Source organism: Pteronotus mesoamericanus, unplaced genomic scaffold, assembly GCF_021234165.1.
Source record: "Pteronotus mesoamericanus isolate MK-2021 breed Mesoamerican mustached bat unplaced genomic scaffold, CSHL_Meso_final contig_53, whole genome shotgun sequence".
Classification (NCBI taxonomy): Eukaryota; Metazoa; Chordata; class Mammalia; order Chiroptera; family Mormoopidae; genus Pteronotus; species Pteronotus mesoamericanus.
In genome coordinates, this window is record NW_026555195.1 from 6,906,811 (window position 1) to 6,929,638 (window position 22,828).

The 22,828-nt window shown below is 50.7% G+C and overlaps 1 protein-coding gene across 1 annotated transcript; it reads left to right on the plus strand.

The window, feature by feature from the left end:
• The first annotated feature begins 117 nt into the window (after positions 1 to 117).
• On the plus strand, positions 118 to 22,457 carry VPS26B (VPS26 retromer complex component B). Its single transcript, XM_054579475.1, has 6 exons — positions 118 to 749; positions 9,433 to 9,589; positions 14,657 to 14,821; positions 17,735 to 17,910; positions 19,537 to 19,679; positions 20,113 to 22,457. Exons 1-6 carry the CDS (start codon positions 527 to 529, stop codon positions 20,257 to 20,259), a joined length of 1,011 nt encoding a protein of 336 aa, XP_054435450.1. The 5' UTR covers positions 118 to 526; the 3' UTR covers positions 20,260 to 22,457.
• The last annotated feature ends 371 nt before the right edge of the window (positions 22,458 to 22,828 follow it).

A 22,828-nucleotide genomic window follows, 5' to 3' on the forward strand; every position in this document is an offset into this window, starting at 1 on the left:
ATGTCAACTAAGGGAAAGACAAGCAGCCCTTCTCCCATTGTACATGCGCGGTGAGCACACCTCCGGCGGCCTGGTGGCAGCAGCTACAGAAGCAGAGGCGTGCGCATGCGCGCGACATCTCCCGAGCGTCCAGGCTGGAGGCCGCCAGCCTCCTCCTCCCCGCCCCCAGCCGGGAGCCGCTGGAGCAGCTCCGGGTGTCGCACCGCGGAAGGCTGGCAGGTTCGCTCCGCCACTCCGCGCTGCAAGGCACCGGGTAGGCGGCAACGACCGGGAGGCTCGGCTCTGCACCGCTCCGTTAGAGTTACATCGCAGCCACCGCCCCTCACTGTCTCCAGCTGCTCGCGCACGTTAGGGGCTGGCGGGCCGCGGTGCATCTGTGCTCTGGGCGCCCAGCCGGCCCTGCCCAGTGTTCCCCTCGTAGCGGGCAGTCGCGCCTCGTCCCCCGCCTGGTCGCACGTCCAGCCCGCTGGCCTTGCCTTAGGGCAGCTCAGCCCCGGAGAGCCCGGCGCGCCTGGCTGCCGGCGAGATGAGCTTCTTCGGCTTTGGGCAGAGCGTGGAGGTAGAGATCGTGCTCAACGATGCGGAGAGTAGGAAGCGGGCCGAGCACAAGACGGAGGACGGGAAGAAAGAGAAGTATTTCCTCTTCTACGACGGAGAGACGGTCTCCGGGAAGGTGAGCCTCGCACTCAAGCATCCCAATAAACGTCTGGAACACCAGGGCATCAAGATCGAGTTCATCGGGCAAATCGGTGAGTCGGTGTCCAGTGCCTCCCTCCCGCGCCGCGCTCGCGGGCCAGGCGCGGTCTCGGGGCGGGGACCCCGGGCGGCTCCGGTGAGGCCTGTTGGAGCTCCCCGTCCCCCACTGTCTGAGGCCAGCCCACCGGAGGCCGCCCCTGCGGTGCCGTCTAACCGGCCCCTAGGGACTGCGCGCAGTGAGGGCGGCGGTGCCGAAGGCACAGGGCGGGCGTCCCTGCTGTGCACCTCCGTGGTGGGTAGCTCGGCCCCGGAATGCCTCGATTGTCCCTTCGACACGCCTCTGAGCTTGGCTTCCCGTCGCCAGGATTTCGGAGTGAGATGCTCCTGCCTTAGCCTGCAGGTGGGTTTGTCAGGGAGAGACTATTCTGCCAGCCCTGCTTTTGCCTTTCTTTGGCCCAAGTCGAGATGGTCGTCGGTGCCTCACTTAGTAGGTCTGACCCACCCCTTGTTTCTTTTAGACGTGATGTGGGAGAGGTGGCTCACCAGCGTCTCCTGTCCTACCTTATCTCTGGACTGCAGTCTTCAGACCCAGTGTTCCTGTCTACCTAGCCTGTATTTTCTAAGACTTCTTTATTAGTGTTAATTTTCAGTGGATTCATTTTTTCCTTAAAGACAAAGAAATGATGCTCCTAAGACTAAAATTAAATGATCCAAACTTCTCAATGCCCCGAGAGTCTTTAAGCATGATTATTGATAGTTAGAACTAGACAGTAAAAGGCAGTAACAATACAGAAGATTTTGGAAGCTGCCAGTGAAGAAGATGCAGTTGTCTCCAATTCTAAGACTGTTTGAAGTCTTGTGTTATTAAAACTCTGAGGTACTTCTGAAATAAATTGTTTTTGTCATCAGGTCAGGGGTAGATTCACAGTTAATATCCATGTACATTGAAAAACCTCTGGCAGAGAGTTCATACCCTGTACCACATGGTGCATGTTTAACTCTGTTTTGAAGAACTTCTTGGGAAAGTCTGTTAAATGGTCTCTCACGGCCTCAGAGTTCAGCAAAGAATCTGTTTTCCCCCTTTTACAAAGGCTAGAAACAGGTAGGCCCAGGTAGGAGGAACCCTGGGAAAGGGAGTCCCTGCGTGTCTCTGCGGACTGTCCGCAGCCTGAAGTATTTGCCTCTGGCATTTAAGCGAAGGAAAACAGGTTGAAGATTGGCTGACCCTACAGGAACCATTTTGTTGTTATTTCAAATGAAGATGTGAGTGGCCTTTTCATGTACCCAAAATGGTCTAAAGCGTGAGTTTCATACCCTTTGCTCCCCTGTCTAGCTTACATAGTGTTTCTCAACAGCACACAGTTGACATTTTGGGCCTAATAATTCTTTGTTGGTATAGAATGTTTGCGGTGTCTCCAGTTTTGACTCATCCGGTACCAGAAGCACCACCCAGTTATAACCTCAAAAATGGCTTGAGATATTGCCTTATGTACCCTAGAGGGTAAAATCCCCCCTAGTGAAGAGCCACTGAGTAGATGAATACTAAGCATTTTATGCTAAGTGTAACACATGAGATAGTGGAGAAGTCCTTGCCTACTTAGCATTAGTATTTTCAAGGAGCAGTTTGAACACTGTTGCATGGATTCTTTGGCTCTGTAATGCCAGTGTGGACAGGCAGGTTTAGTCTTGACTGTACCATGGTTCCTGCTGGTGATACCTCGTCAGTGTGTGAAAGATAACCAGAAAGTCTGCAGCCCCAGCTATGTGAGATGAGCTTTTCCAGGGGAATGGCGTCAAGACCTTCCTTCTTCTAGTCTAGTCTAAATGAAAGCAAGTTCAGGAGGCTGCTTGTTGTACCTGCCCTGCCTGATTTCTTGTCTAACTCTTTGGATCCCAGAATAGCATCTCTGCTGAATTTTCTCAGAACCTTTTATTGCTTCCACTGATAACTGTTCCTGGGCCCCCGAGCTCTCTGGCCTGTGTGGACCTGGTGACTCCGGGGAAGCTGTGCCCTTCTGGGCTGCTTCCTTTCCTGTAAGGCACAGATAGCAAAATCGCCATCTGAGAACGCTGAGATGTCAAAGGATCTTGCTTGATGCAGAGTGTGGTGTATCTGGGTATACCTAAGACTGTGCGCGAACTGACCTCTGGGCACTGGAGCGAGGCTGATTTTGTTGAAGTTGTGGTTTTGTGGTTTTCTCCTTCATTGTAGTCTGACTTTGTATGAAGTGGGTGGGACTTCAGATTCCGCGATCTGGCTGTATTTGTGACATATAGTATGGGACTTACTATACTATAGTAAGAAAGGATGGGGGTTCAGAAAGGATGATTGAGATCTTTGTGATCTCTTCATCCACCTTCCTCATTGATTTTCCACTTTCACTCAAAATTTTTCTTATAAACTATAGTTTGATTTGGTTCTTCTCCCTCTCTTCCATCCTGTTCCCCTCCCTCCCTTCCTTCCTCTTTTCCTTTCTTCCTTCCTCCCTCCCTCCGAAGAATTAGTTCCTTAGCTTGACAATGAAGTGGTTTATGTAATTAACCTGTTTATCATTATGACTGATTTGTCTTTGCTCCTAATGAGTGTATTTGTCCCATCTGTGTGTTCATTAGGGGCAGCCTGGTATATGCAGGGTCAAGCAGACTGGGTTACATAAATTAGATAAGGCCCAGTTTATAATAATACAGACTTTGCTAGGGTCAAGAGTTCGTAAGGACTAGAGATAACATACGTCAAGTGCAGGGCGTGGCACACATAGTAGGTCCTCAGTAAAAGGGAGGTAAGATAATCATTGTCATTTCTTTTGCCCTGTTAAGGTGGACCCATCAAGAAGTTTCCATGGGGCTAGACATTTAAAACATTTCAACTGGCAGTCGCCCCTAACGCCTGTGCAGACTCTCCATGGGGAATGTTGGCAGCAGGTTAGCCTCCCCTGTCATCTGCCTGCTTGCCTGCCTGCCCGCCTGCCCACAAAGCCTTCCCAGTGGCTTCTTCTGGGCTGCACAAGGGCCCAAGTAAACCGTATGGAAGGACTTGCAGAGACAACTCTTTGGACCCCTTTGTGCTCCATTTCTCACAGGCACCCAGGCCCTGCTCAGAAAAGCTCTTATCTTGATCATGGTGTGGAAGTAGGCCGGAAGAGGGTAACTTTTGTCCCTAGTTCCTTTCTCACTCCATAACTTGCTCTAGTAATCTCATCTGCACCCTCGACTTCAGTAGCTTCTCATATTCTGATGATTCCCAGATTCTTTCTCTGTTCTGACCTGAACACTCTTTTGAGTTCCATGCCTGCGTTCCCCTGCCTGGTAGACATCTCCACCTGGAGACGCCACCCCGCAGGCCCCTACAAGACTCATCCAAAGCAGAAACCCCTTTCTCCTTCTGTTCCAGCCCAGCCCTGCCGCTTCTCCTATGATTTGTTTTATTTTTCCCACTTTGGCTTCTGTCACCTGGGTCCATCTAGCCTCAGAAATGTGGGAGTCATCTTAGATTCTTTGTTCCTCCTCCCACACATCTAGTCGTCTTCTAAGCTTTGGTCTTCTCCAGCAACCCGAATGTGTCTTAAATCTACGCTTCCTCTCCATTCTTAACGCATTCCTTATTGCTATTTGTAGCAAGCAGTCTCCTAACTGGTTTTCCTGCCTTTGTTTTCTCTCGGTTCACCTTCCGTAAGAGTGACCTGTTTAAAGGGGAGTTCTACAATTGTCAGGCCCCTCCTTAAAATTCTTCTCCTCGGTTCCCTGCTGGTTAAAGGGGGGAAATACCTCCACCTCTTTCCTGAGCTGGCCCCTGCCCTTCCCTCCAGTCTCATCCCTCCCTGATCCTTCACCCTCATCACCCGTAGTTTCTTCAAAGTCTCATGCTCTTTCTAGAATGTTGGAATGTTCCTTTTGTATGTGAATGTCTTTCTGTGAGTCCTGACCTTCCACCCAAGCTCTTACTCTTCAAGCCCAGCCACATGCCATCCATCAGATAGCCTTCCCTGACCTCTCCAGACTGACCTCAGCACTTCTTCCACTGTTCTTCTAGAGGCCTCCTGGGTACCTCTTTTCAAGCAGGATATGACAAGCCTGGTATTTACTTATTTATTTTAATTTGTCCGTCTCTCACTAAATTCTGAGCCTTCAGTCCCTCCTCAGTCTGGTGGCTAATCTCTCGTCTCAGTGGCTGGTATGTAGGAAGTGTTCAAGAAATATTTGCTAACTGGAGACACTGGTCAGAGCTAAGAATTTACAGAAGCAATTCTCTGGACTGTTTTTCTCATCTCCTGCTAGATAAACCAGAGTTAAGTTTAATGAAAGAAAGGGAGAGTGTGCAGGTTGGCTTCGCTGGCACTGTTAGGAGGCTGGGCTTCCTGTTCGCGCCTGGGGCGGAGGCATTGATGAGCGAGGTGCCCCCCTCACTCCAGGCCTCACTCCAGGGAGCTAAGGTGACTCGCCGGCAGGCCTACACCCACGTGGGCAGCACTGTCCCTGAGGGAACCAAGGTAGGGAAATGTTGAAGCCGGATGTCAGTTCCCTTTTGCATCTTTCTTCCGTCACAGCTTCTTCTGCCAAGGTGAGGCTGATTTTCCCCTGCAAATAAGAAAATAAGCATTGTCAGAGCTACGGTCCGTACAGTTCTGCACTGACTGCTCAGATGTTGCCATTTGAATGTTGCCCCTCGGGAGTATGATAAGTATTTATTTATTGTGTCACATATGTTTTTCTGTTATCAGTAAGCTGTTGAGCTGCACTGGGATTCTTCCTGCACCTTGCATAGTTTTGCTATCAGTGCCAACAAAGGTGTGGTGAGGGCACCTCCCGCGTCACGCCAGCAGCTAATGGACATTTTAAGAACAATGCAACCTGTATGTAAGGAGCATTGAGGGAGTTCTGTCGCCCTCTCCATGTTTCAGCTGGAATCACTTGGGGAGCACTGATGGCGTGTGGAAGGCAGAGCTGGGCCACCATGGCAACTAATGGGGTTAAATAAACCAAAGGTAATTAGAAGGTCAAACTTGCAGAGGATGGCAGACAGGAACACCCTCCAAAAGCCAGATAGATAATATCTGATTTTTTTCCCCCAAGTTTTTAATAGTGATGGCACTGGATGTATCTGAACTCATCAGCCCTGATCAAACCTATACTTCTAAAAACTCCAGAGGCTTTCAGTATTTTAATTCATTCACCTATGAAATGCCAAGTAAAAGGACCATTGAGATTAAATGGATTGATTCTAGTCTATTAATAAGTCGTTGCAGGGCTTGGAGCAGAGCTGCACCTGGCTGGTTCTGGGCAGCTCGGGGATGACTGTCCCTACGGATTGACTAGGGTCCCAGGGGTCAGAGCGGATGTGACCAGCACGAATCTTAACTTGATTGCCAGAGGGCAAACAGAGGCTGAGAAAATCGGGGTGAAGAGGAGGCTCTTGGAGGTCTTTCTGCTGTTGCTAACTTAGTTTCTTCCAAGACCACCATGGATCCTGGGCCAAACGTGGTCCTTGCCCCACTGGAAGTCTCAAGGCATCTCTCAGGGGATGACCCTGTGCTGCCCAGCTAGCTCAATTTCCTTCCAAAGTGGCAGATTCACTCCTCAGCCGTTGGTGGCAAGTTTCATCATGAAAGCATCCTTACTACAAAACTCATTTCCTCCTGTGGGACTGAGTGTAGGAGGCTAAAGACAGGGAAGTTACCTTAACAAAAAAACTTGGTCAGTCTGACTTTTAACTTGAAAGGATTGGTCCCTGAGGGCTGTCGGGGTCCAGAAGAACAAGGCAGGACTTGTGCCTGCATCTTTGGGACAGAGTAGAGGCAGTTGGCTGTCTCTTTAGGATCCAAACCTCTCACTGGAACAGCCTTGGATTTTTTTATTTAATTTGTGTGAGAGGAAACCAAACTTTCTGGCAAATAACACAATATGGCTGCTACTTCTGCCCCTTTTGCCTTGCAGTGTTTGCAAAAGTATTGCAAATGGCCTAGAAGTCACAAATGAAAAATCCAAGTCCAGCCCCACTCAGACTACACACTGATCCTTCATCCATGACGTTTGGTGTAAGAGCTTGTATTCCTGCGTGTCCAGGAAAAAAGCGTGAAGGAGAACGTGATGCTTTGCTGGGAAGGACCTCTTCTGCCAGAGGTCCTGGCCACGCCAGGTCCCGCTGCTGGGTCAGGCGGACGGTTGCTAGGATCCTGGACGCTGGCAGCCCGACTGCTCTCTGAGCGCTCTCAGGTCCTCTGCTTTGTTTCTCTCGTTGCCTTTGGGCTGTGTAATCACATTTGTGTAATTTTCCATCCCTTTTTTCCCCGTCTTGGTCTTGATCTGGGATTTCCTCCTTAAAGATCATGGATGTTGGAGCCTTGCTCTGCCTGCTTTTGTCCCCTGAAACTATGGCCAGAATCCAGTGCTTGGGAATTGAGGTGCACCAGGTGGCCCAGCTGAGGAGTCAGGGCCCAGCTGAGGGCCAGGGCCATCGACAGGGGCTCGAGTAGCAGTGGACCAGCAAGAGTAAGTGGAGGAGCCCTTGATATGAGCTGGCCAGTGACTCTGCCTCTGCCCAGTCACCGCACACCATTTTACGGAGGGGCACAGTGGCAGGATTTTAAAACTAGCATTGGTTGCTCACCTTTTCCCCCATTTAGCGGTGCGTGGGTTATCACTCACTGCCCAGAATGCTGCCCACTGCAGGTTCCATTAAGTGTTGGGAAGAGAACACGGATTGTTTGTAATAGAAGATGGATTAAACGGTAACTACATAGGAAATCAGCAACAACTGTAATCACAGGACGTAATGTAAATTCGTACAGATTTAGCAGCACTAGCTTGGGATCAGCCATACTACTGCCTCCGTAATGAGTTGGATACATCTTCAGGACAGAGCCCTCTCCGCTTTAGAATGCCTCCTTGCCTGGGGGAAAGCAGCTCCCCATGGAATGGGTTTGGCAGGCCCCGCCCCTAGGGCAGCAATGTAGAGTTCGCATTCAGACTGAATGCACCGCTTGAAACCGCTTTCCCATTCTGGGCATGATTCTCCCGGGGGGCAAGCTGGACACTGCGCTGGCCCAGAATGGCTCCGATCCTGACTGGGGCTCAGACTTCGTGCTGCCCAGCGTGCAGCCAGAGCAAATGCATCTCTGCTCCTCGTCCCCTGGCGCTTAGGTACCCGAGAGAGGCTGCTGTGCCTGCAGATCCAAGACCAGGTCCGTGGGCGGTTGTCCCAGACACTTCCCTCTGCCGGCCTGTCTCTTTATCCCCAAGCAGCCAACAGTAGGAGTGGCACGTGCACCTCCCTGCTTCATTTTCCCGTTTGGTCTATCCTACTTTAGGGTGCAGCCTAGCATAGGACTGGAGCCCAGGAATGCCCAAGGGGCCGACCTGAGCTGTACTATGACCCCATATAGTCAGTCAGTATTAAGTGTCCACTGTGCAGTCAGGGTGTGTTGGGGAGGGTGCCAGGAATCTGGGCATATAGGCCTTACCTTTAATGACCGTGCGTATAGCAGAAGTTAATACTTGAATAGCAGAGTACAAAAAGGCATAAAGTAATATAGGATGAATGGGTGGCATGAACTTATAATAAAGAAATATACCAAAACTCTTCTCAAAGTGTGGTCCCTGGACCAGCAGGATCAGCATTCCCTGGGACCTTGTTAAAAAATATAGATTCTTGGCCCTGGCTGGGTAGCTCAGTTGGTTAGTGTATCTCAATGTGCCAAATTTGCAGGCTCCATCCCTGGCCAGGGCACACAGAAGATACCAACCAGTGAAAGCATGAATAAGTGGAACAGCTAAAATTGATGTGTGTGTGTGTGTGTGTCTCTCACTTTCCTTTCTCTCTAAAAATTAATAAAAATTTAAAAACAAAGAACTATAAATTCTCAGCCCCCTTTCCCCACCCCCGGTATCAGGCACTGGGGTGGGGGTGGGGGGCACGGAGCAGCAATCTCTGTTTTCAGAAGCCCTCCGGGAGCTTCCCATCCATGCACACTGAGGTTTGCGGGCCACTGTTAGGTGGCCACTGGGTTAGGTGGAGGTAATAGCATGAACATGTCTATGTCAGATTAGCCACACGAATTCCTTTTTGGTGGGTAGTAGCAGCTGACAGCCATGAGGTACTGTTCTAAGTCCTGTGCCTTCACTGGCTCCTTTAGTTCTCACAAAACCTTATGAAGTGGGTTGTGTTTACGCCCGTTTTACTGGGTCACAGAAACAGACGCGGTCCGGAGGGAGACCTTCTCCAGCCTCAGCTCTGCAGCCACCTCTGCGACTGCAGGCCAGTTTTTTAGCCATGCCGAGCCTCAGTTTCCTCATCTTTTATGTTGGGGATAAGGCCTGCCTTAGCTATCCCACAAGGTTTTTATAAGGATGGTAAGATTAAATACCCATGAATATGCCTTAAAAGTTAGAAGTATTTTTTTAAAACGTGCATTTAAATATCCGGTGTTTTTTAAAATGTGGTGCTTTTGATAGTGGTTCCTCTGACGTGCCCCTCCCCAGGTGCCGCTTGGAGCCCGAGCAGGAGTGTGCAGGGGTCTCGCGGTGCCACGGGAGCGCTCTCTGTAAAAGGGAAGAGGGTTTGTGGCAAGGGGCGGGGTGCAGGGAGGACGCTGGTCAGGAAAAGAGAGGGAGTCCTCGACAAGCGGGGTCTGTGGGGCTGTGGGGCGAAGGTCTTTCAGGAGGCGGGGGCCTCAGCCTGGAGCCCCCGGCCGGGCCGCGGTGCACGGGGTCTGACCGCGAAGGCGGCCGCTCTCTCTCCAGAACTCTACTACGACCGCGGGAACCACCACGAATTCGTGTCCCTGGTGAAGGACTTGGCCCGGCCTGGAGAGATTACCCAGTCTCAGGCTTTCGACTTCGAATTCACCCACGTGGAGAAGCCCTACGAGTCCTACACAGGGCAAAATGTGAAGCTCCGGTAAGTCGTGCCGCCTTGCCCGGAGGCTGCGCGCGTGGCCCGGACCTGCAGCCGCCCGCACTCCGGGCTCTTTGTACGGATACCGGGCAGGGGCAGGCGGGAGCGGGGGCCCGGGGGGTGTTCCGCAGCCGGCGCTGGGAGGCGAGCCCCTGGGGTGGTGGCGATTGTTAATTTCCGGAGCGCAGAGATTCCCACCGCGGCCCGTTGGGTGCTACTGAGCCGACAGCCCGCGGCAGCCGCGCGCAGAGACGTCTGGTGACCGCCTTCACCGAGCGTCCCGCCAGCCACGTGCAGACGCAGTACAAACTCCCGCGAGAGCGGAGACTGGTACGCGAAGCGGAATAGTTAGGAAGCAATGAGTTTTGGGTGTGTATTACCTTTGTTTTTAGTATAATTCATATAATTGTAAGTTTATATAATTTAATTTTAAATAATTGCTGTGTTTAACCACTGATTGAAGAAATTCCTGAAAGGTCAGCAGTCGGCGTCCTCAGGGCGCCGGCCCTCGACCCAGAGGTGCGCGCAGCCGCGGTGTGACCCGGGCCCTGGCGCTCAGCCTTCTCCCTGGGACGGTGCGCCCGGGGCCTGATACTAATTCTGGCCCTGCCGGCTCCCTCCGGGGGGTGACGAGACAGGAAAATGTAACCGTGGAACGAGTTCTTCAAAGATTAATCAACACAATTTAAGTGCATGGGATGGCTTTTATTGTTTCAGTCTTAGAAACTCTGAGGATAGGGCTGGTTTTAGGGCCTCTGGGGTAAAAAAAAAAAAAAAAATCCAGAGCAGCCTCTAGCCTCTTGAATGTAATCCTAGATTATGTTTTTATAACTGACAATTTGTACTTCTTAACCCCTTCCTGTTTTTCACCATCGCCCAGTCTCCGTCCCATCTGTCAACCATCAGTTTGCTCTCTGTATTTAGGGGCCTGTTTCTGTTTTGTTCGTTTGCTTTTTAGATTCCACATATAAGTGAAATCATATGTCATTTGTTTTTCTGACTTATTTTACTTAGCATAATATTCTCTAGGTCCACCCTACTCACTGTGTCCCAAATACAGCAAGATTCTTCTTTCCCTTCTTTCTCCCGCATTTCCCCAATTCTATCAGAAGAGAAGTTGTAGGCTCCCCTCTTTAAATCTTCGCAAAAACATACCCCAGCTAAAGAGAGTATTTTGTAATTGCATTCAGAGAAGGCAGCACCTAATCTTTGCTATCGGATTTATTTTATTTAACTTTATTCATTGCAGTGGATTTCTCAGAAAGAGAAAACAGTATGGTGATTTCTTAAAATACTAAAAATAGAATTATCATATAATCAACAGTTCCACTTTTGGGTACATATCCAAATGAAGTGTAAGCAGTGACTCAAACAGATACATGTATACCCACATTCATTGCAGCGTATTCGCAATAGCCAAAATGTGGGTGCCACCTGAGTGTCCACCAGCAGATGACTGGGTGAACAAGAAGTGGATAAAACAAAACATACAATGGAATGGTATTTAGCCTTGAAAAGGCTACAATATGGATGAATCTTAAAAACGTTATGCTAAGGGAAATAAGCTAGTCATAAGAAGACAAATACTGAATGGTTTCAATCTTAGGAGGCACTTAGAGGCATCAGAATCACAGAGACAGAAAGAAGAGTGATGGGTGCCAGGGGCTGCGGGGAGAGCGTTTAGTGGGGACAGAGTTTCAATTGGGGAAGCTGAAAAGTTCTGGAGGTGGATGATAGTGATGTTTGCACAACAGTGTGAATGCACTTAATGCCACCGAACTGTACACTTAATATTGGTTAAAATGGTAAATCTTACGTTATGTATATTGTAGAGGAAGAAGAAACTTCTTCTCCTACCCATCTTAGGCCCATTGGCCGGGCCCTGCAAACCAGACTGACAAAAGGCAGATTAGCAGGAGGAGAACAAACACATGCATTCACACGTGCATTGCGCATGCCTGAGCAACTCAGTGATAAGTAACTCAAAGGAGTGGTTAGAACTTGGGCTTACGTGAGCAGTTCCCAGGAAAAAATATATGTTCAATAGAAGTGACAAAACAAAGAGAAGCAATTTTAAGCTTCTTGGGCAACCAAGTGTGGGAGGTAAACATATGTGGGAAACATGGACGGTACAGGTTGTATTAGCAAGGCCGGTCACGTGGATTCCTCTGGTGCAGTCTCTGGGCTGATAAGAGTCTAGAGATGTCACGGGTGATGGAGAACGACCTGCCGTCCTGGGAAAGGGGGAAGGGCAGAGGTTTCCTTGTGTCTGCTGCTTCTCAGTTCCTTTTAGTTCCATATAAGCCTTATGCCAGAGTGACTTATTTGGGGCTGGCATACTCTGAACCCCTTCTACATTTTACCACAATAAAAAATAAATAAAGGACAGTGTTGTTGTACAAATTAGATAAACACTTCAGGATTTGCTTTAAGAAAGAGAGGAAGCAGTCCTAGCTGGTATGGCTCAGTGGATTGAGTGCCAGCCTATGAACCAAAGAGTTGTTGGTTCAATTCCCAATCTAGGGCGCATGCCTGGGTTGCGGGCCAGGTCTCCAGTAGGGGGCATACGAGGGGCAATCACACGTTGATGTTTCTCTCCCTCTCTCCTTCCCTTCTCTCTAAAAATAAATAAATAAATAATAAAATCTTTTGAGAGAGAGAGAGCAGTAAAGATGAGAAAATTAGCTAAGGGCAGTTTAGAGATGTGAATTCCAGATTAAGGGCAGTTTGAGATGTAAATTCCAGATTATGTATGTTATTACGTAGGCAGAGGTGGGGAAGCAGATTTGAAAAGATTGTTTTGGGCCCCCCCCCTTTTTTTTTCCATAGGCAGGGGAGTGGTTCTTTTGGAAGACTTTAAAGTCAATATGTGGTATTTGATAGGTAGGTAGAGTGTGGAAACAAGACTATTAGAAGGCTCGTATGAGGTTCTAAGAGTTTGGCTTTCGTGGACACGATGGGAACAGGAAGAAAGCCAGGAATTTAACAGGCCTCACCAGAATTTACAGGGCTGTCAGGAGGAAGAGAGGTTTGTAGATAGGATGATTTGTCCAGTTTTTAGAGTTTGGAGCCCTGGCAGAAGAGAGGTGTAAAAGTTGACGAGGTAATCGGAAATGCAAACCTGGTGCTCAGGGACCCACTGGTCGAAATCCTCTGCTCAGAGGTGATCACTGATGCGCTTTTCTGGGAGGAGAGTCAGGACCTCCTGGGGCTGGGCATAGCAGGAGGTGGAGCAGGGTCCTGCCTCCTGCTGAACAAGGGGAAGAGCATTTCAAGGAGGAGGAAGTGTTTTACACACTAATGTAGATCCGGTGCTGAAAAAAATGCCGCTGGATTTGGCAATAGAGGGGCTGGCTGTTAAATTGGGGATGGCAGTTTCTGTTGGGTGGCGAAGCCCGAGGCTACTGTGGAAGACGCTGCAGTGGTTAGAACTGCGTCTCCCTGTGACAGCTGCCTCCGAAGGATGGTCAAGAGTGTAAGGCCCGGGGAGTGTTTTGGGGATTAGTGATTTGGGGGCTTTTTAAACTCCAAGGGCGAAGCCTTTAGCTGTGGAGAGAGACTGGATATGTTCAGAAAATTGGAAGGGTCGAAGGATTAAGATGCCAGACAAGGCTCCCACATTAGAATCACTTGGGCAGCTTTAAAAAATGTTGATGTTTCTGTCTCTTTCCAGAGCAATTAAATGTCAGGTGCGCCTGGGCATCAGGATTTTTAAAGCCCCTCCCCCAGGTGATTCTGCTGTGCGTCCCGGTGGGGAGTCATTGTGCCAGAGGGAGGAGGCGAAGAGGTCCTGAGAGACAGGTGCTCTTCGAAGGAGGAAGGATGGGCAGATAGAGACACGCATATTTAAGCCCTAAGTGAGAAAGCACAAAGCAGAGAAGGGAGAGAATTATAAGTCTTGACTTGGAAGGCCTTCATCTTCTTAGAAGAGTAAAAGCAATGTCTTCCGCTGAGAGGGGGAGGGGAAGCTTGGGAGCCCGAGCTATTAGAAAAGAGTTAGGAACAAATGTCTTGGGGAGTGCAACGGAAGTCACTGAGGCACTGAGGCGAATAAAAAGACTGCCCAGAAGCAGTTAGTGCCACACAGAAGAGAGTAGCCTAATGCAGTGGAGCTGGTGAGCAATTTTATCCAAGAGTGCTTGAATGACAGTGGGGATTATCTAAGTTTTATTTAGAAGAAAATATAATTTAAGGGGTGTTTCCTCCTTCCGTGGGTATTAGCATAGACTTAAGCCAAGGGGACAGACATGCTGGGGAAGGCCACAGTACAGTGGCTGGCCATAAGGTCAGGCTTGGCATGCTTTCTTGCTTGCCCGTGCATCGACCCCCTTCCCCAAGGATCCTAGTTCAGCCAGGGATTTTCTTGTTTGAATACACCAGGTTCCCTCCCACCTCTGTTGCTGCACGGTTTGCACTCCCAAGTGCCCTTTTCTCTCTCCCAGTACATGATTACTGTATCCAGATCAGCACTTTGCAGGTGTTCTATTTTTTCTGTTTATTTGCCCATCTCCCCCAGTGGTGTGTGAGCTCCCATGAGATGGTATCTTTTATTCATCCTGTGCCTAGCTAGCAGTGAACGTTTGCTGATTGAGTAGCTTAGTTTCTCCATTCCTTATTCCTCTCTTTTAGCTGTCAGGGACTTGAGAAATGCTTCTTGATTGAATATTGTTAAATGAACGGGCATGCAAATATGTGAGTATGAGATGGATTCCTGTGCCCAAAGAGCTGGAAGGTAGTTGAAGAAATAAAACTAACTCAAACACACACCAGTACATGGTAGATAGTGGTGAAGGCCATGCAAGGCACAGGAATAACATGCTGCTCAAAAAGGGATTGAGGGGAAGGGTCTTTGAACTCCCCAGAATTGTGACTGCATAATGTTGTGTATAAGCGCATCTGTGCATTTTTTTTCTGGGAGGAGGGTCCACAGGGGTCAATTCTTAAAGGTATACCCAGCCACAAAGGCTAACTGCTGTAAGGGGTCCTCTCAAGAGTGTTGATTCAGTGCCTTAACCTAAGTACCACCTGGAGGCAAGGCGCATCCCTTCATGGCACATCTATATTCCCCAGGTATTTCCTTCGAGCCACCATCAGCCGCCGCCTCAACGATGTAGTAAAAGAGATGGACATTGTGGTTCACACCCTCAGCACGTACCCAGAGCTGAACTCTTCCATCAAGATGGAGGTCGGGATCGAGGACTGTCTGCACATTGAGTTTGAGTACAACAAATCCAAGTAAGTGCCCGGGCACCAGCTTGTGGAGGAACTGTTGGGGGGTGAGGGAGGGGGGTGGGGGGGCGAGGTGGTCAGGATAGGGCCTGACCCGAACGCCCAGTGAGGGACATGCCCGGACGCAGCGAGCTGGCAGTCCCGTGCTGCGGGAGAGGCCACGGAGGTGAAACATGGAACAGCTGCGCCAGACTGGCTAAAGGTAGGCTGCCCAGGAGATAAAACCTCATTTGACTTAAACTAAACTCTATTAAATTAAGGTACATTTATGTTAAACATCCTATGATCTCTTCCCAAGTCAAGTGAAACTAGCTTTAAGGCTGTTTGTCTTGGATTCCAGGTACAGCTCTTTCCTTCTGCTGCTGAGAATCTTCTCAAACCCCCCTCCGTTGTCATCTGTCTCCTGTGTACACACTGTGTCTTTAGAAGGCAAAGTGAAGAAGCCAAACCCCGGCCACAGTTTGCTGCTTCCTCTCTGAACTAAAATGAATTGTAGCAAAGAACACCTGATGGCTTTTCAAAAAGGTCTTTAAATAATTTTAACTGCCAAGTTGGGAAGCCATATATGTCTTAAACTGTGTTTGCTGTTAGAACCTAAAAATACATATTTAAAAGCTTATAAATCACAACATATACAGTTCAAAAATGTACCACAGCATCTTTCTTTTCAGGATAATACATTCTTGAAAATATTTGAAAATCAGATGTGCAAAAGCCAAAGTGTATTCTCTGCAGAGAGACCCTTACCAGAGACCCACTGGGACCCAGAGGCTCGAGGTGGAGGGGGCGGAGGCAGATGGCTGTCCTGCGAAGGGCCTCGGAACAGGGGGTTTAACACCAAGGACTCGTGCTCCTTAGAACAGGGGTGAGGAAGAGCTGTATTTCTTTCCCCTGCTCCCTGGCCTGGGACCAAGTGGGGCGTCAGTGGAATGATCACTGTGACTCCGCGCGTGGCCATTTATGGAGTGTGCAGGGTGATGTGGAAGGATGGGTGCTCGAAGGCTGGCAGAGACATGTAAAGGAACAGGCTTTTTCCCCGTTGTCCTCAGCTTCAGGGCTCTGTGGGCCTTCCTGACAAGGGGCCACCAAAGTGCATGGCTACCCATGTCCCAGCCACCTGACAAAGTGGGTGGCTGGCAGAGAGTACCACCTTGTGGGAGCTCAGCATAGCCGTCAGCCAGCAGTGTGCTCAGGATCTAATTCTGTGTGTGAGAGGCACTGAGAGCCGAGTCACGTGACGTCAGGACAGACTCCGGCAAGGCCTGACCCTGCGCTCCCAGTAGGCCACACTGTGTGGGGGCGCGTGGTCTGCAGGATGTGACACGAAGAACCCAGCACCTGCAGTCAGGTTCTGTCTGCCACTGTTCTCAGGCTAGGTTAGCAGGTACTAAAATTGTTGTGCCTTTGGTTCCTGAAAAATGAGGGGCTTGGATAGGTTAGTGGGTCTCTCGCGCGTGCGCGTGCTCGCGCGCGCTCTCTCTCTCTCTCTCTCTCTCTCTCTCTCTCAGATAGGTTAGTGGGTCTCTCGCGCGTGCGTGTGCTCGCGCTCTCTCTCTCTCTCTCTCTCTCTCTCTCTCTCTCACACACACACACACACACACACACACGCATGTGCGCGCGCACCAAAGGGACAAAGTGAAAGCGGCGCCAGGAGCCAGGGCCCTGAGCCCTCCCCAGAGCAGCTTTCCTGTTTCTCACATATTGATGCTCCTGCGTGAGGTTTTGTTTGGAATAAAGGAACTTTCAGTTCAGGAGTGTTGGAAACCCCTTAGAATCTATTTCCAGAATGCTGAGTGGCCTACATTCTGCTTTTGTAAATGTTCTTAGTTCTCTCTTAGAGTGTCTGCGGTCTTCCCAGTTAGATCCTCCGCCTCAGGGTGGCATGAAATAATGGAGAGAACGTGAGCTTAGGCATAAGGAACTTGGGTTCATGTCCTGTGCCTGGCCCCACGCAGATCCTGGTTAAATTAATTCCCTTCTTTGAACTTCCTTTTCTTTACCTGTCATATGAGAAAGTTAAATTCTAAAGTCCCTGCCAACGCTCACATCCGGTGATTCTGAAGGACAGGTTTGGGGATTTCCCTTTATGCCCGCCACGCTTGAGGTAGGGCTGTGCGTACACCCGACCCAGGGAAGGGCCCTATGCAATGTGGCTGGTTCCTGACAGCTCCCAGAGCACGATCCTTGTGAGCAGGGCCTGCAGAGAAGGTGTGGCTGGGACATGGCGTGTGCATCTTGCCCTGCTGTCCCTGGTCCACAGCACACAGACCTGTTTGCTGCAGCCATGAGGCTTAGAGAGGAAGAGCAAGACCGGCCTTCTGCACCCGTGGGAGTGGCCTCTCACACATTAGGATACCTGAAAAACACACATGTACACAAATGCAAAACGTATAAAAGATGTTACAGCACTGAGCAGATAGATCAGACGAGCAAGCATGAACGGGTGACGTGACATGCAGGAGGGTCGTCCTTTGAGTTGTATATGGAAGAATGGAAGGGACAGAAGTCACTGAGGTTCAGATAAAGAACATATTGGGCCCTGGCCGGTATGGCTCAGTTGGTTAAAATGTTGTCTTGTAAACCAAAAGGTCATGGATTCAGTCTCGTACCTAGGGTGCGGGTTTGAGGTCTCCAGTTGGGGTGCATGAGAGACAACTGATCAGTGCTTCTCTCCCTCTCTCTCTCCCCATTTCCCTCTCTCTATATCAATGGGCATGTCTTCGGGTGAGGATTAAAAAAAAAAAAAAAAGACCATGTTGGGAAATTCAGCGGCAGTGGCAGTGTGGGTGGGAATGGGGGCTAGTGTGCACAGCCAGGCCACCCGCCGCCAACATGCGGGGGTAGGCCAGAAAGGCCACAGATGTACAACGGGTTGGCTGCTGTACTCACACCTTACTTCTTTCGCTTTCTCTTCTCCAGGTACCACTTGAAAGATGTCATTGTGGGGAAGATATACTTCCTGCTGGTGAGAATCAAAATCAAGCACATGGAGATAGACATCATCAAGCGGGAAACAACAGGCACAGGCCCCAACGTGTACCACGAGAATGACACGATAGCCAAGTACGAGATCATGGATGGAGCGCCCGTGAGAGGTGAGCCCCGTGGCCCCCGCCACCACCCCTTTTCTCCCAGCCCCTGCACGGAACTTTGGAGGGGCCTGAGGGATTGTACTGTTAAAGTAAGATTTCTAGTACCTGTACTTTCTTAATCTCTGGCTGTACACTTGGGGTCTCAATAAGCAGAGAAACTCCTGAGTCTGCAAAACTCTAGGCGCCTACCCGCCTTCACCTAGAGGTGCTCCACCTCCACCTCGTTTATACAGTGAGCTGCTACTGGAGATTGAATCTCAAGACTTATGCCTGTTTAAAACAAAAAAGTTATTTAGCAAACTGATTTGAACATTTTGTTACTTTTGCCTGTTGACATTCTGATGTTCTTTGCTGCTAGGGGCCAAGGGATTAGGACAGAATAGTCATTTTTGTTACTTAGTTCTAGCTGTGGTAGAGGGATTAATTTTCTGCATTCCTTCACCAAGTATAAATACTCTGGCCAGCATCACCAGGGACCACAGACGGCCCTGGGAACTGGGCTGAAACTGGTCCCCCCACCCCCACGGAGCTCACACTAGCAGTGGGGGGGGGTGGAGGTGAGCACTTTGCTTGGGAACCCGTGTGCCTGTTTGGGAGTAGTCATCATTTAGGCTCTTCACTGGCTCTGTAGTTTTTCATGGAGAAGTGCCTGGCGGTGCCAAGGTTTTATTCAGTGCATTTCCACAGGCTGTTGTGTGCAGAAGGAGGGTGTCATAGACTTAGCAGCCCCGAGCGCTGGGGACAGTGACACCGTATCCTTGAGTATCACCATGCCAGGTCCTTGGGGGACAGGACTGAGCTCTCCAGACTCTCTGTGTGTTCCATTTTTTTTACCAGCTGTGCAAATAGAGCCAATTGCCACCTTCCCTGTACAAATGAAATGGGGCAGTGAGAAACAATGCAAACAGCAGATAATTAGAAGATCACTTACATTTAGCTCTAGACTGCATTATAGGTTTGGCCTTTCCCAGTGGAATTACTGCCCTAATTTTCTTCCACTTATACTACGAAAGGCATGATGTTAGAACCGGTGGGGATCTAAAACATTAGGTAGCCTGCTTCCATAATTTTCCACGCGAGAGAAGTAAGGTCCAGGGAAAGCAACAGACTTACTGGTTAATGAGGAACTGGGACCAGAATGGGGATTTTCTGTTTCCAAGACCACTATACCATTCTGCCAATCCACCTTAGAGTAGAGATGTATTTTGGAGGGCATGCCTAACTAATTAGGACGGAAGGAGGCAGTGTCAAAATGGCCAGGTGACATGAGTTTGCTGAGGTTTGACAATTGGCTCTTCAAAACCCAACCACTAGACACGTAACATGTGATGCCAAGACGTTTGACAGTAATATCCCTGTGCTGTTCATCTGCATGGCCCCCGCTGGCCTCTGTGTGGGCCTGGTGGGGGGGCATTCACCAGACCCAGCAGGACCAGGAGTGGGGTGGCAAAGTCACGTTTTTGCTTCAGCAAGTCCCTGGGCAGCCACAGACAGCTGCTCAGCAGGCAGAGGCAGCCTTGTCCAAGGTGGCCCAGGCCGTGCCCAGGCTCCCTACTGTGGTCGGATGCCTTGGCGGGAGGCCAAGCGGTTGCTTTGTCCTTCGCTCTCATTCCCGCCTGGCCCTTACAGGGGAGTCCATCCCAATCCGGCTCTTCCTGGCGGGCTACGAGCTCACCCCCACCATGCGGGACATCAACAAGAAGTTCTCCGTGCGCTATTATCTCAACCTGGTGCTGATAGACGAGGAGGAACGGCGCTACTTCAAACAGCAGGTGAGGCCTGGGCACCTCCTCCAGACCCCCGGGGGCCGTAGGGACAGAGCAGGAAGGGGATCGTCCCTGCAAAGGTCAGGCTCTGCTTCCGACAGGTGAAACAGCACGGTGGTCATCTCCACGCCATTGTTAGGTTCCACGCCATAAGAGGTGGAAACCGTGGGCTACCTAGCGTCCTGCAGCAAGAATGGGGGTTCCCGCTGGATACCTCGTCTGCTTTCCTGGGCCCAGCCCCAGCAGCCGCTCTGCCCTTCCAAGCCCAGAACGTCCAGAAGAGCTCTGGGACGGAGAGTGTGGATAGCTGCTGTCTTTGCTGAGAGATAAGCAGAGAGGGATGTTGCCTGAGCGTCCCCAGGAGAAAGTTGGAGCCTCTGGGAAACCCATCCCCTGCCTTCCTCTCATGTGTCATGTTGCCGCTCTCCCAATTTTGCAGGAAGTGGTGTTGTGGCGGAAGGGTGACATCGTACGGAAGAGCATGTCCCACCAGGCAGCCATCGCCTCACAGCGCTTCGAGGGCACAGCCGCCCTGGGTGAGGTGCGGACCCCCAGCCAGCTGTCGGACAACAACTGCAGGCAGTAGGCCCCCCGGGCCCGGACGCGGCGGGGCTCCCACCCAGCACCCCCGTCTATCGGACACACCAGCGGCTGGGGGCGGGGGACGGTGTGATGCTCAGCTGACATGTTACTTGTAACCTGAAAACAAATCATGTTTTTGACTTACATTCTTTTTTCTGAAGAACCTTAGGGGCTCGGGCCAGGAAGCAGTCTCCCGGGGGTTCGGCAGCTGGTGTGGGATAGTGAGAGGCAGCATCCTGGGACGCAGTGTCTCTGGGAAGAGAGCCTCCGTCGAGGCCTTGCACGTGGGCCACCTCGCATCGTACAGGAGAACAGAGTGCCAGGGTCTTTGGCTCCAGCCCTCTGGCTTCCTGATACAGCATCTGACCACGTCCCTGGGATTCTGAGCTGCCACCGGGGCCCCGGGTAGTCACATCTTGTCCCCACCTTTGCCCCTGAGGTAGTGGCAGGAGTTGGGCCTGCCTCATCCTGTGTGTCCAAGGGGAGACTCAAGATTAGGAAGCTACCTCTCTGGGAGTCTTGGATGTGGTGCTTTCCACAAGCCACCTCATCGCCGGCCTTTTCTCCCCGCTGGGAGCCAGGTACCCCTTTTCCATCTTCTATGGATTCTTGTCTGACATCCTGGGACAGAAGCCTGCGGAAGGGCCTTTGCCTGGTGTCCCCTCATCTGTGAGGAATCCTGGCACAGAGATCCCCCCAAGGTCAGTGTCATGTGTGGAGAGCAGCAGTGGCGAACGCAGGAGGCGTTGCCGGCGCACGAGGCAGAAGGGTGCTCAGCGCGTGGCAGCTGCCTGCCTCCACCTTGGACCTCCCCAGCGTCAGCCCCGGGCGCCGTGCGGGCTGGGGTGCCCGGGTACCCAGCGAGCATAAACAAGAGCGTCTGTTTCCTTTAAAGTCAGATCCCAGGAAAGGGACTTGATGTCTTGGCTGCCCTAAGAGTGGATCCTTATCACTCCTTGCTCTCCATTTGATTTCTGAGAACGGGGGCTGGGTTTCACAGTTGGAAAGTCTTGTTCTGACCACTGCCCAAGCTCTGTCACTCCTTCCTAAACCTGAGAGTAAAGGTGGGCAGTGAGGATCTCAGCAGGAGGCTCTGCCCCGCAACTTCCGAGTGATCCTGCCTGCCCAGTCAGGTCCTCGCCTTCACCAGCCGACTGACCCCCGCGTAGGACCACCGCTGTTTCTCTTTGGAAACACGTTACAGGAACGCACGTGGACATTCCTTTACACAAGAGAAGGGGATCCCCCGGCCACGCTGCCCTGGGCCGTTGCAGTCGCAGTGTTGACATCCTGTCTCACCGCCTCTGGAGATGACCAGGAATGACTCTCCTGCTGGCCTGCCGTCCGTGCTGGGAAGACAAGCAGGCCCTGCTGGCCACAAAGGGCTCATCTGAATGTCTGAGTTCTCTGAACCTTGGGCAGCAGAGAGGCTGGTTTCCGTGTCATCTTTCCGTTAGTGCGGAAAACCAGGATGGCTCTTCCTGCAAATTAAGTGCAGTCGTGGGCCTCTGCTGGGCAGGGCGTGCACGTTAGATCCAAGACTGGAGGGAAGGGCATCTGGGGTGACACCTGAGTCTGACCGGGGGACAGCAGCACCAAGGAGGGCGCAGTGGTTTCCCCAGGGCTTGGCCCCAAGTTCAGGTACAACGGACAGTCCCCTGGGAACAGGATCACCATCCAGCTGTCCCTGGATCTTCAAGGGTGCAGCTTGAGTGTTATGGGGAGGCAGGTTCTGTGCTCCTGCCTTTTTCAGAGCGTGAGTAAGCTCCGGTGTGCCTCCCGTAACCGATGATCTAACTGGAAAGCATCTGTCCATTCCTCTGCCCCCCCCACCTGACCACACAAATTAATTTTCCAACTTTCTTAACATCGTAAACCTTTCTACTGGGAGAACTAGAAGATAGAATTTGCTTTTATTCTCTCAGGAGCTGTGCACAAGCCAGATCTGATTTCTTACTGTGCCCCATTCTCCACTTGCCCAACTGTGGAAGTGAGGGGAGGCTCCCGGCCCCCTCTGTTAAAGGTCCCCACACCTGGGAGTGCATAGGTACTAAACCAAGCAGTGCAACTTGTAATTAAGCAGCTGCGGTGTTTACATGTTTCTTAATGTATCGTCTTTTCAATGGCTGTATTTTAAAAAAAAAACACTTGTTTCAGCTGTCTCTCTGATTAAAGGAAGCCCCTGTGGCTTGCTGGCATCTTGCCCATGGTCCACAAGGTTCTGTGGTCTCTTCTGATTTACACTCTCACCTCACATACAAGGAAACACAGACTCCACCCTTAACCAGCAAAATGCCTGCCCTCTCTTTGTGGCCTCTGGTGAACAATGGTGGATGCTTTATTCATACCTGTTTTAGCAAGCACATCGCCGAGAAAGGAATTCTGGTTTAGCAACTTGTCCTGAAACAGCTGGACAAGCTGCTAGGCAAGTAATTCGCTGGCCTATAGTAAGTTCTGTGGCAAAACTCTAGTCTAAGACCAACCTCCATTTCCGGCTGCACACGTTCTTACCCCATCTGCCTTGCTGTAGAGCCAGTGCGGGCTCAGGTATCTGGAAATAATGCACAGTCTAA

Excerpts from the sequence above, each read along its gene's own strand:
- VPS26B (XM_054579475.1), top strand. The coding sequence starts at position 527 with ATGAGCTTCTTCGGCTTTGGGCAGAGCGTGGAGGTAGAGATCGTGCTC. Across the intron at positions 750-9,432 it reads CGAGTTCATCGGGCAAATCG|AACTCTACTACGACCGCGGG; the intron begins GTGAGTCGGTGT and ends CTCTCTCTCCAG. Across the intron at positions 19,680-20,112 it reads GGCGCTACTTCAAACAGCAG|GAAGTGGTGTTGTGGCGGAA; the intron begins GTGAGGCCTGGG and ends CCAATTTTGCAG.